The sequence below is a fragment of the Neoarius graeffei genome, chromosome 1, assembly GCF_027579695.1.
Source record: "Neoarius graeffei isolate fNeoGra1 chromosome 1, fNeoGra1.pri, whole genome shotgun sequence".
Classification (NCBI taxonomy): Eukaryota; Metazoa; Chordata; class Actinopteri; order Siluriformes; family Ariidae; genus Neoarius; species Neoarius graeffei.
This window is the reverse complement of record NC_083569.1, coordinates 5,820,887-5,835,293: the sequence shown is the minus strand read 5'-3', so window position 1 is coordinate 5,835,293 and position 14,407 is coordinate 5,820,887. Positions and strand designations below refer to the sequence as shown.

At 44.2% G+C, this 14,407-nt stretch overlaps 1 protein-coding gene across 4 annotated transcripts in view; it reads left to right on the top strand.

Moving 5' to 3' along the window:
* The window catches only part of ipo13a (importin 13a), a 65,242-nt gene extending 51,957 nt beyond the window's left edge, over positions 1–13,285 (top strand). For all 4 annotated transcript variants that reach the window (XM_060928784.1, XM_060928776.1, XM_060928771.1 and 1 more), the window contains 3 exons: positions 6,728–6,817; positions 10,402–10,583; positions 12,803–13,285. In XM_060928784.1, the coding sequence (XP_060784767.1) occupies positions 6,728–6,817; positions 10,402–10,583; positions 12,803–12,899 (369 nt within the window). In that variant the 3' untranslated portion in view covers positions 12,900–13,285. The remainder of the gene's footprint in view (positions 1–6,727; positions 6,818–10,401; positions 10,584–12,802) is intronic.
* Positions 13,286–14,407: the final 1,122 nt, after the last annotated feature.

Here is a 14,407-nt window from a genome sequence, read left to right as displayed (position 1 = left end):
GTGTCCTCTTCTCCAACACCACCGTCAGAGAGTCCAGTTCCACGCCTACAACGTGGCCGGCCTTCCTGATGATCTTATTGAGTCTGCTGCCCCAGCAGACGATTGCGTACAGGATGGCACTGGCCACCACAGACTCATAGAACATCCGCAGCATCGTTCGGCAGATGTCGAAGGACCTCAGCCGTCTCAGAAAATAGAGACGGCTCTGGCCCTTTTTGTATACCGTGTCCACGTTTTTGGACCAGTCCAGTTTATTATCCAAGTACACCCCCAGGTACAGTGGTGCTTGAAGGTTTGTGAACCCTTTGGAATTTTCTATATTTCTGCATAAATATGACCTAAAACATCATCAGATTTTCACACAAGTCCTAAAAGTAGATAAAGAGAACCCAGTTAAACAAACGAGACGAAAATATTATACTTGGTCATTTATTTATCGAGGAAAATGATCCAATATTACATATCTGTGAGTGGCAAAAGTATGTGAACCTCTAGGATTAGCAGTTAATTTGAAGGTGAAATTAGAGTCAGGTCTTTTCAATCAATGGGATGACAATCAGGTGTGAGTGGGCACCCTGTTTTATTTAAAGAACAGAGATCTATCAACGTCTGATCTTCACAACACACGTTTGTGGAAGTGTATCATGGCATGAACAAAGGAGATTTCTGAGGACCTCAGAAAAAACATAGATGATGCTCATCAGGCTGGAAAAGGGTACAAAACCATCTCTAAATAGTTTGGACTCCACCAATCCACAGTCAGACAGATTGTGTACAAATGAAGGAAATTCAGGACCATTGTTACCCTCCCCAGGAGTGGTCAACCAACAAAGATCACTCCAAGAGCAAGGCGTGTAATAGTCAGCAAGGTCACAAAGGACCCCAGGGTAACTTCTAAGCAACTGAAGGCCTCTCTCAAATTGGTTAAGGTTAATGTTCATGAGTCTACCATCAGGAGAACACTGAACAAAAATGGTGTGCATGGCAGGGTTGCAAGGAGAAAGCCACTGCTCTCCAAAAAGAACATTGCTGCTCATCTGCAGTTTGCTAAAGATCACGTGGACAAGCCAGAAGGCTATTGGAAAAATCTTTTGTGGATGGATGAGACCAAAATAGAACTTTTTGGTTTAAATGAGAAGCGTTATGTTTGGAGAAAGGAAACCACTGCATTCCAGCATATGAACCTTATCCTATCTGTGAAACATGGTGGTGGTAGTATCATGGTTTGGGTCTGTTTTGCTGCATCTGGGCCAGGACGGTTTGCCATCATTGATGGAACAATGAATTCTGAATTATACTAGTGAGTTCTAAAGGAAAATGTCAGGACATCTGTCCATGAACTGAATCTCAAGAGAAGGTGGGTCATGCAGCAAGACAACGACCCTAAGCACACAAGTCGTTCTGCCAAAGAATGGTTAAAGAAGAATAAAGTGAATGTTTTGGAATGGCCAAGTCAAAGTCCTGACCTTAATTCAATTGAAATGCTGTGCAAGGACCTGAAGCGAGCAGTTCATGTGAGGAAACCCACCGACATCCCAGAGTTGAAGCTGTTCTGTATGGAGGAATGGGCTAAAATTCCTCCAAGCTGGTGTGCAGGACTGATCAACAGTTACCGGAAATGTTTAGTTGCAGTTATTGCTGCACAAGGGGGTCACACCAGATACTGAAAGTAAAGGTTCACATACTTTTGCCACTCACAGATATGCAATATTGGATCACTTTCCTCAATAAATAAATAACCAAGTATAATATTTTTGTCTGAGTTATTTAACTGGGTTCTCTTTATCTACTTTTAGGACTTGTGTGAAAATCTGATGTTTTAGATTATATTTATGCAGAAATGTAGAAAATTCTAAAGGGTTCACAAACTTTCAAGCACCACTGTACTTATATTTCTCCACCACATCCACACTGACCCCTTGGATGTTAACAGGGTTCACCGGAGCCCTGATTCTCTTCAGATCGACCACCAGTTCTTTCGTCTTTGTCACGTTGAGCTGTAGGTGGTTCTTCCTGCTCCACATGACAAAGTTGTCCACCACCGTCCTGTACTCGCTCTAATCACCACCAGTAATACGTCCAACCACTGCAGAGTCATCAGAAAATTTCTGGAGGTGGCAGGTGTCTGTGCAGTAGTTGAAGTCAGTGGTGTAGAGAGTGAAAAGGAAAGGAGAAAGGACAGTCCCTTGCGGAGCCCCGGTGTTACTGATCACTCTGTCCGACACACAGCACTGCAAGCGCACGTACTGTGGTCTGCCAGTCAAATAATCCACAATCCAGGACACCAGTGGGGCATCCACCTGCATTGCTGTCAACTTCTCACCCAGCACAGCAAAAATGGCCGGATGGTGTCAGAAGCACTGGAGAAATAAAAAAAATTAAAAAAATGATCCTCACAGTGCTGGCTGACTTGTCCAGGTGGCCGTAGACTTTGTTGAGCAGGTAGATGATTGCGTCCTCTACTCCAAGACTGGGCTGGTAGGCGAACTGAAGGGGGTCAAGAAGTGGTTGGACCATAGGCCGGATCTGCTCCAGGATCAGTCTCTCAAGGGTCTTCATGATGTGTGATGTCAATGCCACGGGCCTGTAGTCTTTGAGGTCACTGGGACGCAGCTTCTTTGATACAGGGATGAGGCATGATGTCTTCCACAGCACGGGGACCCTCTGAAGACCCAGGCTCATGTTGAAGACGTGCTGAAGTACTCCACTTAGCTGGAGGGCACAGGTCTTCAGGGCCCTGGGGCGAACACCATCTGGGCCTGCTGATTTTCCTGTATGGAGTCTCTTCAGCTGTCTTCTCACTTGCTCCTCGCTGATGATCAGTGTGGAGGTGACGGGTGGGGGAGGGATGAAGGTGTTTCTTTGGGGAGGGGTGCTCAACCAGGGGGTCTGTTGAGGAGGTGCGAGCAAGGTCCTGAAATGGGGATGGGGTTGGGCAAGAAGAAGCGGGGGAGGGGAGAGAATGTGAAGTGTGTGGTTGTAGCCATCCCGCAGAAGAGTGGTGGTGGTGGGTTGGGGTCACACCATCGAATCTGTTGAATTAAAGATTCAGCTCATTCGCCCTTTCCACATTGCCATCCACTCCTTCACTGTTGGTTGGCTTGTAACCAGTGATGGTCTTCATTCCACTCCACACCTCTCTCATGTTGTTCTGTTGGAGTTTCCACTCCAACTTCCTCCTGTACTTTTCCTTGGCCTCCCTGATCGTTCACGCTGTGCTCCTCGCACCTCCTCCTTGTTGCTGGCTCTGAAAGCCCTCTTCTTCTCATTTAAGAGGGCTTTGATGTCCTTCGTTACCCACGGCTTGTTGTTGGGGTAACAGCTGACAGTCCTAGCTGGGACAATGGTGTCCACACAGAAGTTGATGTATCCCGTGATGCACTCTGTGAGCCCTTCAATGGCGTCTCCATGGGGCTCACACAGTGTCTGCCAGTCTGTCACCTCGAAGCATCCCTGCAGTGTCTCGTTGGCCTCGTCTGTCCATCTCCTCACTATCTTTGATGTGGTGGGCAGTCTCTTGACCAGAGGCACATAGCAGGGGGAGAGGTAAAGCAGGTTGTGGTCTGACCTGCCCAGTGGGGGGAGGGGGGAAGAGCTGTAAGCCTCTTTAACATTAGCATACAGCAGGTCTATTGTTCTTCCCTCTCTGGTAGGACAGTTCACAAATTGGGTGAAAGTGTTTTGTCCAAATTAACATGATTAAAGTCACCCGAGATAGCAACAAATGCACTCGGGTGTTGAGTCTGTAGCCGGGCTATTGCAGAGTGAATAGTATCACAAGCAGTGTTCGGGTTTGCAGAGGGGGGAACATAAACAGCCACCATGATAACATTAGAAAACTCCCTGGGCAGATAATATGGACGAAGTCCGACAGCACACAGTTCAACATCCGGGCTGCAGATGCGCTCCTTCACGGTGATGTGAGCTGGGTTACACCACCGGTTGTTCACAAGAACAGCAAGCCCTCCCCCTTTGCGCTTACTGCTCCTGGCACAGTCTCTGTCCACATGCACCGTGTGAAAGCCCTTGATTGTAGTGTTGTCGTCGGGGTGCAGCCATGTCTCCACGAAGCACATTAAACCGCACTCCCAGTACTCCGTCTGACTCTGGGCCAGTGCCGTCAGCTCGTCCACTTTATTCCTGAGGGACCTCACGTTCCCCATGATGATAGAGGGGAGACACGGCTTATAAGATTTTTCAATAAGCTTCCGTTGTCTCAAAGCCACCCTCTTCCTCCGTAGCGTCTTATTTCCTCTGTGTGTTTTCCGCCAAATTACCGCAGGGATCTCCTCCGGTCTTGTCACTAGGGCGGCCAGCTTCAGTTCGATCAGCTGATCCCTGGTGTAAACAATGCGGGCAGCGTGGAGTTGTTGCGTCGCTGCGCTGAAAAAAAGTTTTGTGACTGCGAGCAAAAACACCAAAACTCTTGCAACCCTCATAGTGGCTTGATTTACAGTGTTATGGTAACGGAGAAAAACGAAGATAAGACAAGTAGGAAAAATAGAAAATGGCGAAAAAGGATCAGGAGCATTCGTCGCAGGCTGCACTACGATCATGAAAGATCATGGAGATGTTTTTACTGATCAAATTCACTGATATTTCATGATCTCCTCGTCGAAACCTGCTTTGTTTCTTACTCTTTCATTTCACAGTGGCCATTTTGTATCTAAATGCACGTTTGAGAAGTCACGTGAGTGAGGTGTCGATAATAGTGATCACTTTCACCGGTGTCCACCATTATCGACACCCTGTGGAATTAAGTGACATTTACAACTGTTCTGGATCGATCTTTGCGTAACATTGTTGAAGTAGATGAAGTACTTTAAAAAAATAAAAGTGCTGTCATTTTATAATAATTTTTTTTTCCGATTCATAACAGAATGGAATGTTTATAGAGGATTTGGAATCCGATTGCAATAAATAGAATTAGACCAGAATTAAATTCCTAGCATATTCAGATTTTTCTATTCCATTCAGAATGTTTTTTTTTTTGCAGTTTGTTGTAAATATATAGCCTGGCAAGCCAGACTAAATGTGAATATTTAGTCTGGCCTCGCTTGTAGACATTTCCGAAGGGTGTAGGAGGAACAACCCGCTGTCTTTCAAACTGTCACTGTGCGTATAGGCCAACGCTCTGACCAATCAGCGCAACAGTGACTGTGACGTAGTCAGAGCGACAGAAAGCAGTGGGGGAGGCCTTGAAATAAATAATTTTTCAAAATGCGTATTAATTAATAAACAGGTTCTAGATATTAAGAAGTTTGGAGATAATGACCACAAGTTTGGAGTCTGTACCACATACTTAACATGCACTCGTTTTTTTTTCAAGTGTTTTTCAAGGGTTTGCTTAAACTGTTTTTGAGAGTTTTTATTTAGTGGTGTTTGGTGAAATAATTTCCCTTAAATTTAAAATAACGGGAAAATAAGAAACAATCAAAAAGTAATGTTTCAAAGCTGTTTATTAATTCTTCGTACTGCACAAACTAGCCCCATCCTTTTGGCTACGAGCGGAGCCAGCTGGTAGATCAGACTTTTGCCATAGCCGGTCGGCAAAACAGCGAAAACGTCCTTCTTGAAAAGGAATGAGCGGAGAGCCTCTTCCTGCTCATGTTTCAACCAAAACTCCAAGTCTAATTCTTCTAAAACTGATTCCAAAGCGGAGTCAAACGCGCGCTGTTCACTTGCCGTAGCCATCTTTCCTGTTGTGCTTTCTCCAGCGTCGCGCAGCCTTGTCGTCACTCCTGCAAAAGCCCGCCCAAAGAATCCAAACAAAAACCTTGCGTTGTGATTGGCGGGCACGATTTGATGCCCGGGGTGTGTTGATATGGTGCGAGGCTAGACCCACTCGTAGGCAAAAATATTTTTGGCCGCTAGGCGGGTGGGTCTAGTTTACTAGGCTAGTAAATATATACCACATATTACAATCCCAGTAGACATTTTATATTTTGCTTCGAGGAATGACATGCGACCTTTGACCTGGATTTTCATGTGGTTACGATGTCAATCGCCTGTTGACGTTTATTGGTAAACGACAAAACTAGAAATTAATACAAACAACGACGAATGATTAACAAAATGTGATCTATGAAAATGCTTAGAAAGTGGAACAAAAAGATTTTCTGACGCAGGTTAAACATTCTCGGTTCATTTGTTTACAAGCATTAGAATTACTTCCTCGTTCACGTAAGCGCCGACATCGATGTATTTATATAAAAGATATTTTTGTACTAAATACAAGTCTGTGTAAAACAAATTTTAAATAAAAACTACATTTTGTTAACTTAATACCACATACCGATTTTTTTTTTTTTTAAATAAATAATCATCTGGGTGTCGATAATTGTGGAACGGTGTCACGTGATCTGATACGCTAAGTAATCAGGAATCAACTCAGGGGTTTTTTTCCCACTGGAAGTTTGAGTAATCATTCATGCACAATTTACGTACTGAAAGTCTTTTCTACTTTTGCAACGACCAAAACATCGTTAAGGTGTCGATAATTGTAGCCGCCATTCTATCTACTATTTTATTTTTTGTTTGCTTTTTATAATTTCACCTTGTGACAAGAAACAAACTATAAATCATAACTATAAACTATAAATAACTTTAGTTTCTTTGTCTTTCATGGTTCTCATTTTTATCAGCAGTATTGTAAATCTGGGTTTATTCTTATGTTTTGGGAGGGATGAATGAAATAACGAGTTTTTTCTCTCATTCTGCTGCTCAGACAGAGCTGATGTCTCACTGCGAGGACGTCCCCGCTGTCCGGGGTGTGCTGCAGGAGGACGGCCTGCTGCTTCTTCAGACCCTACTGGAGGTCAGGCACGTTATTAATTCAACAAAAGTTGGTGTGACGTCGTTAACCTTACCGTATTAACCGTTTAGAACTAGGAAGTGGACTTTTCCACAGACAAGCAAGCAGAAACATCCCAGTGCTGTTATCCTAAATATCGGCACTCTTGGAACACCGCTTGACCAATCTGGAAGTGGCTGATGTATAAATGTTTAAATAAACATCCCCTTACAGAAAACTTCACCATAGCAACGATTACACGTTTTTAACCAAAGAAACAAGTGCATTCAGTCATTAAACCTGTGATTTGCAGCTGAATTATTGTCACAGTTGCTGTTGTAGAAAATTAATCAGCGCCATCTCAACAGCGCTGTGGTGTAAACGTACGGCTGTGGTCAGAAGTTTACATCCAGTGACATGAATGTCATCTTGGATCTGAATGTCATGGCAATATTTGGGCTTTCAGTCATTTCTTTGAACTGTTCTTTTTCTGTGGCAGAATGATTGGACAGCGTACAGCTTTAATTAAAAAACACTAGAATTTGGTGCACAAGTTTTAATTTTCTTTGGGTTTTCTGAAATCAACACAGGGTCAAAAATATACATACGCTCATGTAGATCATTAATTCAGAGGTGCTGAAACTTCCAAAATGTCTCTTATCTTGCCAGTACCGAGGCGTCTTAACTTCCTGTTAGTGATCACGATTGACTACAGCTGATAGCTTCTCTGTGCCTTCATAAAAAGGGTTTGTTTACAGCACTCATTGGATTAACCAACACACAATACAATGGGAAAGTCCAAGGAGCTCAGTGCAGATCTGAGAAAGAGAATCGCAGATATACACAACTCTGGAATGTCTCTTGGAGCCATTTCTAAACAACTGCAAATTCCAAGATCAGTCCAAACAATTGTACTAAGTTATTATGAGGTGTAGTCACTTTGCCAAGCCACTTTGCTTCAAGAAAACTCAAACTGTCACCCTCAGCTGAAAGGAAATTGGTTTGGATGGTCAGGAACAACCTGGGAACCACCATGACACAGCCCTGCCATGAACTGGAAGCTGATGGATCACTGTCGACAGTTCAGATCACCATGGACTAAGAGGCTGCTATCCAAGAAATAACCCCCTGCTCCAAAATTGACACTTTCAAGCTTAACTAAAGTTTGAAGCTGACCACACGGACAAAGAAAAAGCCTTCTGGAGGAAAGCTGTATGGTCAGATGAGACAAAGATTGAGTTGTTTGGCCACAATGACCACCATGTACAGAGGGACACTGTACCAGCTGGTGGTGGTGGTAGGATCATCATGTTCTGGGGCTGTTTTGGTGCCAGTGGAACTGGTTCATTGCACAAAGTGGATGGAATAATGAAGAAAGAGGACTACCTCAGAATTCTTCAGCATAAACCATCAGAAACTTGAACACGACTTGGGAGATACAACAGGACAGTGAACCCAAACGCGCATCAGAGCTGGTTGTGGAAGATAAAGCAGGTGAACATTAAGCTTAAAACAAGTCCTGACTTCAACCCTGTTGAAAATATATGGACCGTGCTTATAAGTCGAGTCCATGCCAAGGGGAAAAAACAAATTTAATTGAACTCTACCAATTCTACCATGAAGAGTCGTGAAATATCCAACCAGAATTCTGCCAGAAGCTTGTTCACCAAATTCTAGTGTTTTTTTTTTTTTTAATTAAAAGCTGTATGCTGTCCAATCATTCTGCCACAGAAAAAGAACAGTTCAGAGAAATGACCGAAAGCCCAAATATTGCCATGACATTCATATCCAAGATGGCATTCATGTCACTGGATGTAAACTTCGGACCACAACTGTATCAGCTGCTGTACATTTAAATACCTCTAATGCTGTTCTTTGCTTAAGATGGTCATACAGTGGTGCTTGAAAGTTTGTGAACCCTTTAGAATTTTCTATATTTCTGCATAAATATGACCTAAAACATCATCAAATTTTCACACAAGTCCTAAAAGTAGATAAAGAGAACCCAGTTAAACAAATGAGACAAAAATATTATACTTGGTCATTTATTTATTGAGGAAAATGAGCCAATATTACATATCTGTGAGTGGCAAAAGTATGTGAACCTCTAGGATTAGCAGTTAATTTGAAGGTGATATTAGAGTCAGGTGTTTTCAGTCAATGGGATGACAATCAGGTGTGAGTGGGCACCCTGTTTTATTTCAAGAACAGGGATCTATCAAAGTCTGATCTTCACAACACATGTTTGTGGAAGTGCATCATGGCACGAACAAAGGAGATTTCTGAGGACCTCAGAAAAAGTGTTGTTGATGCTCATCAGGCTGGAAAAGGTTACACAACCATCTCTAAAGAGTTTGGACTCCACCAATCCACAGTCAGACAGATTGTGTACAAATGGAGGAAATTCAAGACCATTGTTCCCCTCCCCAGGAGTGGTCGACCAACAAAGATCACTCCAAGAGCAAGGCGTGTAATAGTCGGCGAGGTCACAAAGGACCCCAGGGTAACTTCTAAGCAACTGAAGGCCTCTCTCACATTGGCTAATGTTAATGTTCATGAGTCCACCATCAGGAGAACACTGAACAACAATGGTGTGCATGGCAGGGCTGCAAGGAGAAAGCCACTGCTCTCCAAAAAGAACATTGCTGCTCATCTGCAGTTTGCTAAAAATCACGTGGACAAGCCAGAAGGCTATTAGAATGTTTTGTGGATGGATAAGACCAAAATAGAACTTTTTGGTTTAAATGAGAAGCATTATGTTTGGAGAAAGGAAAACACTGCATTCCAGCATAAGAACCTTATCCCATCTGTGAAACATGGTGGTGGTAGTATCATGGTTTGGGCCTGTTTTGCTGCATCTGGGCCAGGACGGCTTGCCATCATTGATGGAACAATGAATTCTGAATTATACCAGCGAATTCTAAAGGAAAATGTCAGGACATCTGTCCATGAACTGAATCTGAAGAGAAGGTGGGTCAGGCAGCAAGACAACGACCCTAAGCACGCAAGTCATTCTTCCAAAGAATGGTTAAAGAAGAATAAAGTTAATGTTTTGGAATGGCCAAGTCAAAGTCCTGACCTTAATCCAATGGAAATGTTGTGGAAGGACCTGAAGCGAGCAGTTCATGTGAGGAAACCCACCAACATCCCAGAGTTGAAGCTGTTCTGTACGGAGGAACGGGCTAAAATTCCTCCAAGCCGGTGTGCAGGACTGATCAACAGTTACCGCAAACGTTTAGTTGCAGTTATTGCTGCACAAGGGGGTCACACCAGATACTGAAAGCAAAGGTCCACATACTTTTGCCACTCACAGATATGTAATATTGAATCATTTTCCTCAATAAATAAATGACCAAGTATAATATTTTTGTCTCATTTGTTTAACTGGGTTCTCTTTATCTACTTTTAGGACTTGTGTGAAAATCTGATGATGTTTTAGGTCATATTTATGCAGAAATATAGAAAATTCTAAAGGGTTCACAAACTTTCAAGCACACTGTAAATATACAATAGCTTCATAGCAACATTTATAAAAATGAAGGATATTCTTGGAACTGTGTGTGTGTGTGTGTGTGTGTGTGTGTGTGTGTGTGTGTGTGTGTGTGTAGGCTATTGGTATCCAGGCTCCCCAGGGCCTGCTGGAGCACCTGGCTGAAGTTCTGTTCTCCATCAGTGTCCACTGTCCCAGCTTACTCGAGACTCGGTTGCGAGATGCCTTGCAGCATGGCGCCTTCCCCTGCGCCTTAATCACTCCGGAGCACAAAGAGCGCTTCTGCCAGCTGATCCTCAGGTGAAACAGGCAGTAGATCACATGCCTTGACTGCAGCCCACCTCGGTTGTCTCGCTCTGGGATTTGAACAAACAACCTTTTACAGAAGGCTGAATCTTTCGCGATGACACATTTTTGTCACAGTGAGTCAGTGTTCGGGGCAGGTTTTGAGTTCACGTCCCAGAAAGCCTTAGGGCCTTTGCATGCTCTTGCGACAAGGCTTTCGCAGATAGCTTTTCGCAGACAGTTGTAATTTATCGTTGAGCGGGGAGTAATAGGCGTGCGCGATGTTATTCACCGCCACAACGCAAGGGGGCACGAAGTCGCGAAATCGCTAGGAGTAGTTGGTGGAGTGTTTATCCTCCGGTTACTTATAATGACTAGAACTGGAGTCGTATAGATGTACGTACTTCCTCACTTCCTCGATCAACCGCTCTTCGTGCTGCTCCATCTTCGCTCGTGTTTTTAAAAATGGCGGTCATGAAAACAAACCAAACCGGGAAAGTAGGGAAGCGGAAGTGCGTGTACAGCGGATGTAGAGTGGACCAATCAGAGCCCTCTTGTCTGCGAGGCTTCCGCGGTGGTCACAATTTTTGGGAGGTGCGCGCAGAGCGTCTGCGAAGGGGGGGGGGCTACGCAGACGCTATCTGCGACGCCATCTGCGAGGATTGCGTTGTCAGCATAAATTGGCCTTTAGATTCATGAACAGGTTAGTTTGGAAGTCTGTTCAGATGTAGCGTAAAAGGTAGAATGGTCAAGGCTTTGAGCTGATCAGTAGGTTGTGAGTTCAAATCCCAGCATCTGCTACCTGCCACTGTTGAGTCCTTAACCCAGAAAGTGCTCAGTTGTATAGTCACTTTAAAGGTCTGATGACACGAACATGACTCTATGCAATTTCTTAAATAAACTATACAACATGGCAAACATGTTAGATTTCTGTTATAATTACGTGAAAAGAAGCTGTTGTTACGTGAATATCCAACTTTTAATTGCACAGTGCAAGAAAACTGGGTCCGTGGCTCGCGGCCATGTTGTGACGTCAGCGGGAGAACACGCTGCGGTTCACTGGCTGTTCTACTCTGGTTCTACTCAATGGAAATGGCGCATGAAAACGCCGGTGAACTCTCTAGTGCTAGCTCTTCCTCTTCTGGGAGTCTAGAATTGTGTTGATCTCTTCCGAATAGAATCTATGATAGCCTACCCTCTTTACCCTTTGCCTCTCGTTGCTAGGCGGCAGTTACGTGAAAGCCGCAAGCTTTCACAAGCAAATACATGACTGATATCACGCTGACTTTATGATTACATTTATGATTATCATGTAGAATCTATAGCTCTACGTACCTTTATCTTATGTCGTTTCACAACACATGTTCTGACAGGAGGACTGTCTTTGGATCCGGCGTAGCTACGAGTAGACCCCCTCCGGAATACTGGCAGTGTTGCCAGATTGGGAGGTTTCCCGCCCAGTTCGGCGGTGATACTGCTGAAGTTTTCCAGCCCAAAATATGTTCAAAACCCACCAAAATGCACTTGAAACCGCCCAACTGGGCGGGAAACCTCCCAATCTGGCAACACTGTGTAGGCACTGCTGATGGTAGTAACACACGTTTGTGCTGAACTGAACACCCAAGAGATTCTTTTAAGCTGGGAAGGGTGTCAAAACAATCCAACTCGAAGTGTTCAGAGCACAGGACGGATGTTGGTGAGGGCTCCCACTTGTCACGAGTGCGCCTGACTTGCTTCACCCACTTCGCATGCAGCTCGGGATCTCTGGGAAACTTGAATAAACTTACCCCATCCTTGTGGGTTTTGGAGCAAAAGCCGGCAACACAACGCGAAGGCATAATAACTAATATATATATAAATAATAATGTATAATAATGTATAATAATAATACTAATAATGATAAACTGAACACCTGTCGCATCAACAACAAACTGGTAAGTTAGGAGGAAGGTTCTTTCGCTGACGTCATATAGCTCCTCCTCCTCTTTCGTCTCCTGGGTGCTGCAGCCCCGTCAAATTTGCCCAAATAGCCGCGTTTTTTATCATAACTTGTAAAATAGGCGCCTTCGTGAATTAATATATGGATCATCGGGAATTACTTTTTATGTTATTAAACAAACATCGCCAAAGATGTCAAAAACGTGTCATCAGCACTTTAAAAGGATATGAGCAACTAGCCTAAGGGGAAGGGACTCGTATCAATGCTCTGTTTTGTTTTGTTTTTTACTCCACAGGGAACAAGTGAGTAAATGGAAGATGAGGGACATTGTGAAGGAGTTTTCCATGTTGTGTCGGGGTCTACAGGGAACAGAGGACACCACGGAATACTGAACATCCATGTTTTTCAGACACTGAATTTTTTTTGGGGGGGGGGATGGTCTGCATTTGCCATTTTATATATCGCCAGGTCAGTGTTCTCGGACTAATTTCATATTATACAGTGTAGTTTTTCGAATGTGTGTTGAGTCTAAGAGCACAAAGAACTGCTCTATGCACTACTTCATCATCAGCTGTCATGTTTTTTAAGGTGCCTTTACAAGCCATTGAGATCATCCCAGATTTGTCTCCGACAGGCCTGCCGACGGGGGGGGGGACAAACGGGTATGTTGTCCCGGGCCCAGGAATGGGGGGGGGCCCAGAACTGGGCTCTCATGAAGTTGCGATATTGGGGGAGAAATGTGCTATATTTGCATTCAATAAATGATTTCTAGATCTTTTGCCTTTATTGTCTTTGAAAAAGGCGTCAAGAACCCCCTACCACCCCTACTGCAAAAATGGTTTGGTCTGACTCTTTGATTAAGGGGAAAAAAAACGACATCGTTCGATCATAGCGCTTTGACAATCAGCGTGCGTGCCATTTGCCAACATGCACAAGTCAGGAGCACAGAAAAGAGAAAAAGAGAGGAAGAAACCAGGAGACTCAGGGGCTCACTGCATAAATATTTTAAAAAAGATTCAGATGATGCAGCAGGTACTAGCAAAGGCAGTGGGGCAGCTGAGCCAGGTAAGACACAGCCAACTTTTTCCAGCCCCGTAAAGTAACCCCAACCGCGGCACGCAATTCATGTTACAAACGAGGGGAGAGCAAGTCACACTGAACACCATATCAAACGCACAGGGCATCGAATCATTTCATAACCACAACGGCTTAATAACATTGTGTTTCATATATCTGATTGAAGCTAAGAATATTCACATTAGCCCGCAATCATATCCCGCCGTTTCTCGAGCGCTGTGTTCTTCTCTGCTTTTCACACTGGACAGTACGCACGCACAGTATACTGTGTTCGCCTCCAGCCCTGCCCGAAATCCCCCGTCCATCGCTGCTCCTTCAAGAGCACCCCAATCGCGTGATTATAGTAGACTATACACGAGTTTAGGAAGGCATTGCGGGGCATTGCTGTCGCATGCAGGCTTGGGGCGTAACGGAATACATTTAATGGCGTTCGGTTAAAGGATACAAAATAACAGTAACCGCTTATTCCGTTACGGTACAGGGGGGAAAGATTCAGTGAAATTGGGGATTACTTCACAGGATCACAATGTGTGTGAGGTTGCTGGTTTTGGGCTTTTTTTTTTTGTTAAAATGTTAAAACTGTTGAAATGCTAAAATGAAATGGTTGTTGACCGGTTGAATGGTTTTTGAATACCTGTCATTTAAGGGTTGGAGTGAGTAGAGACTGGGATAAGAGAGGTGGGTGGGTGTGTGGGTTGGCCGGGGGGGTTGGGGGCATTCAGAGCATTTTGTCCCGGGCCCAGCCAAAGCTGTCAGCGGCCCTGGTCTCCTGGTCTACCACACCGTTTCTGAATTATCGGTTCGGATTGGTCAGACGGTGTTG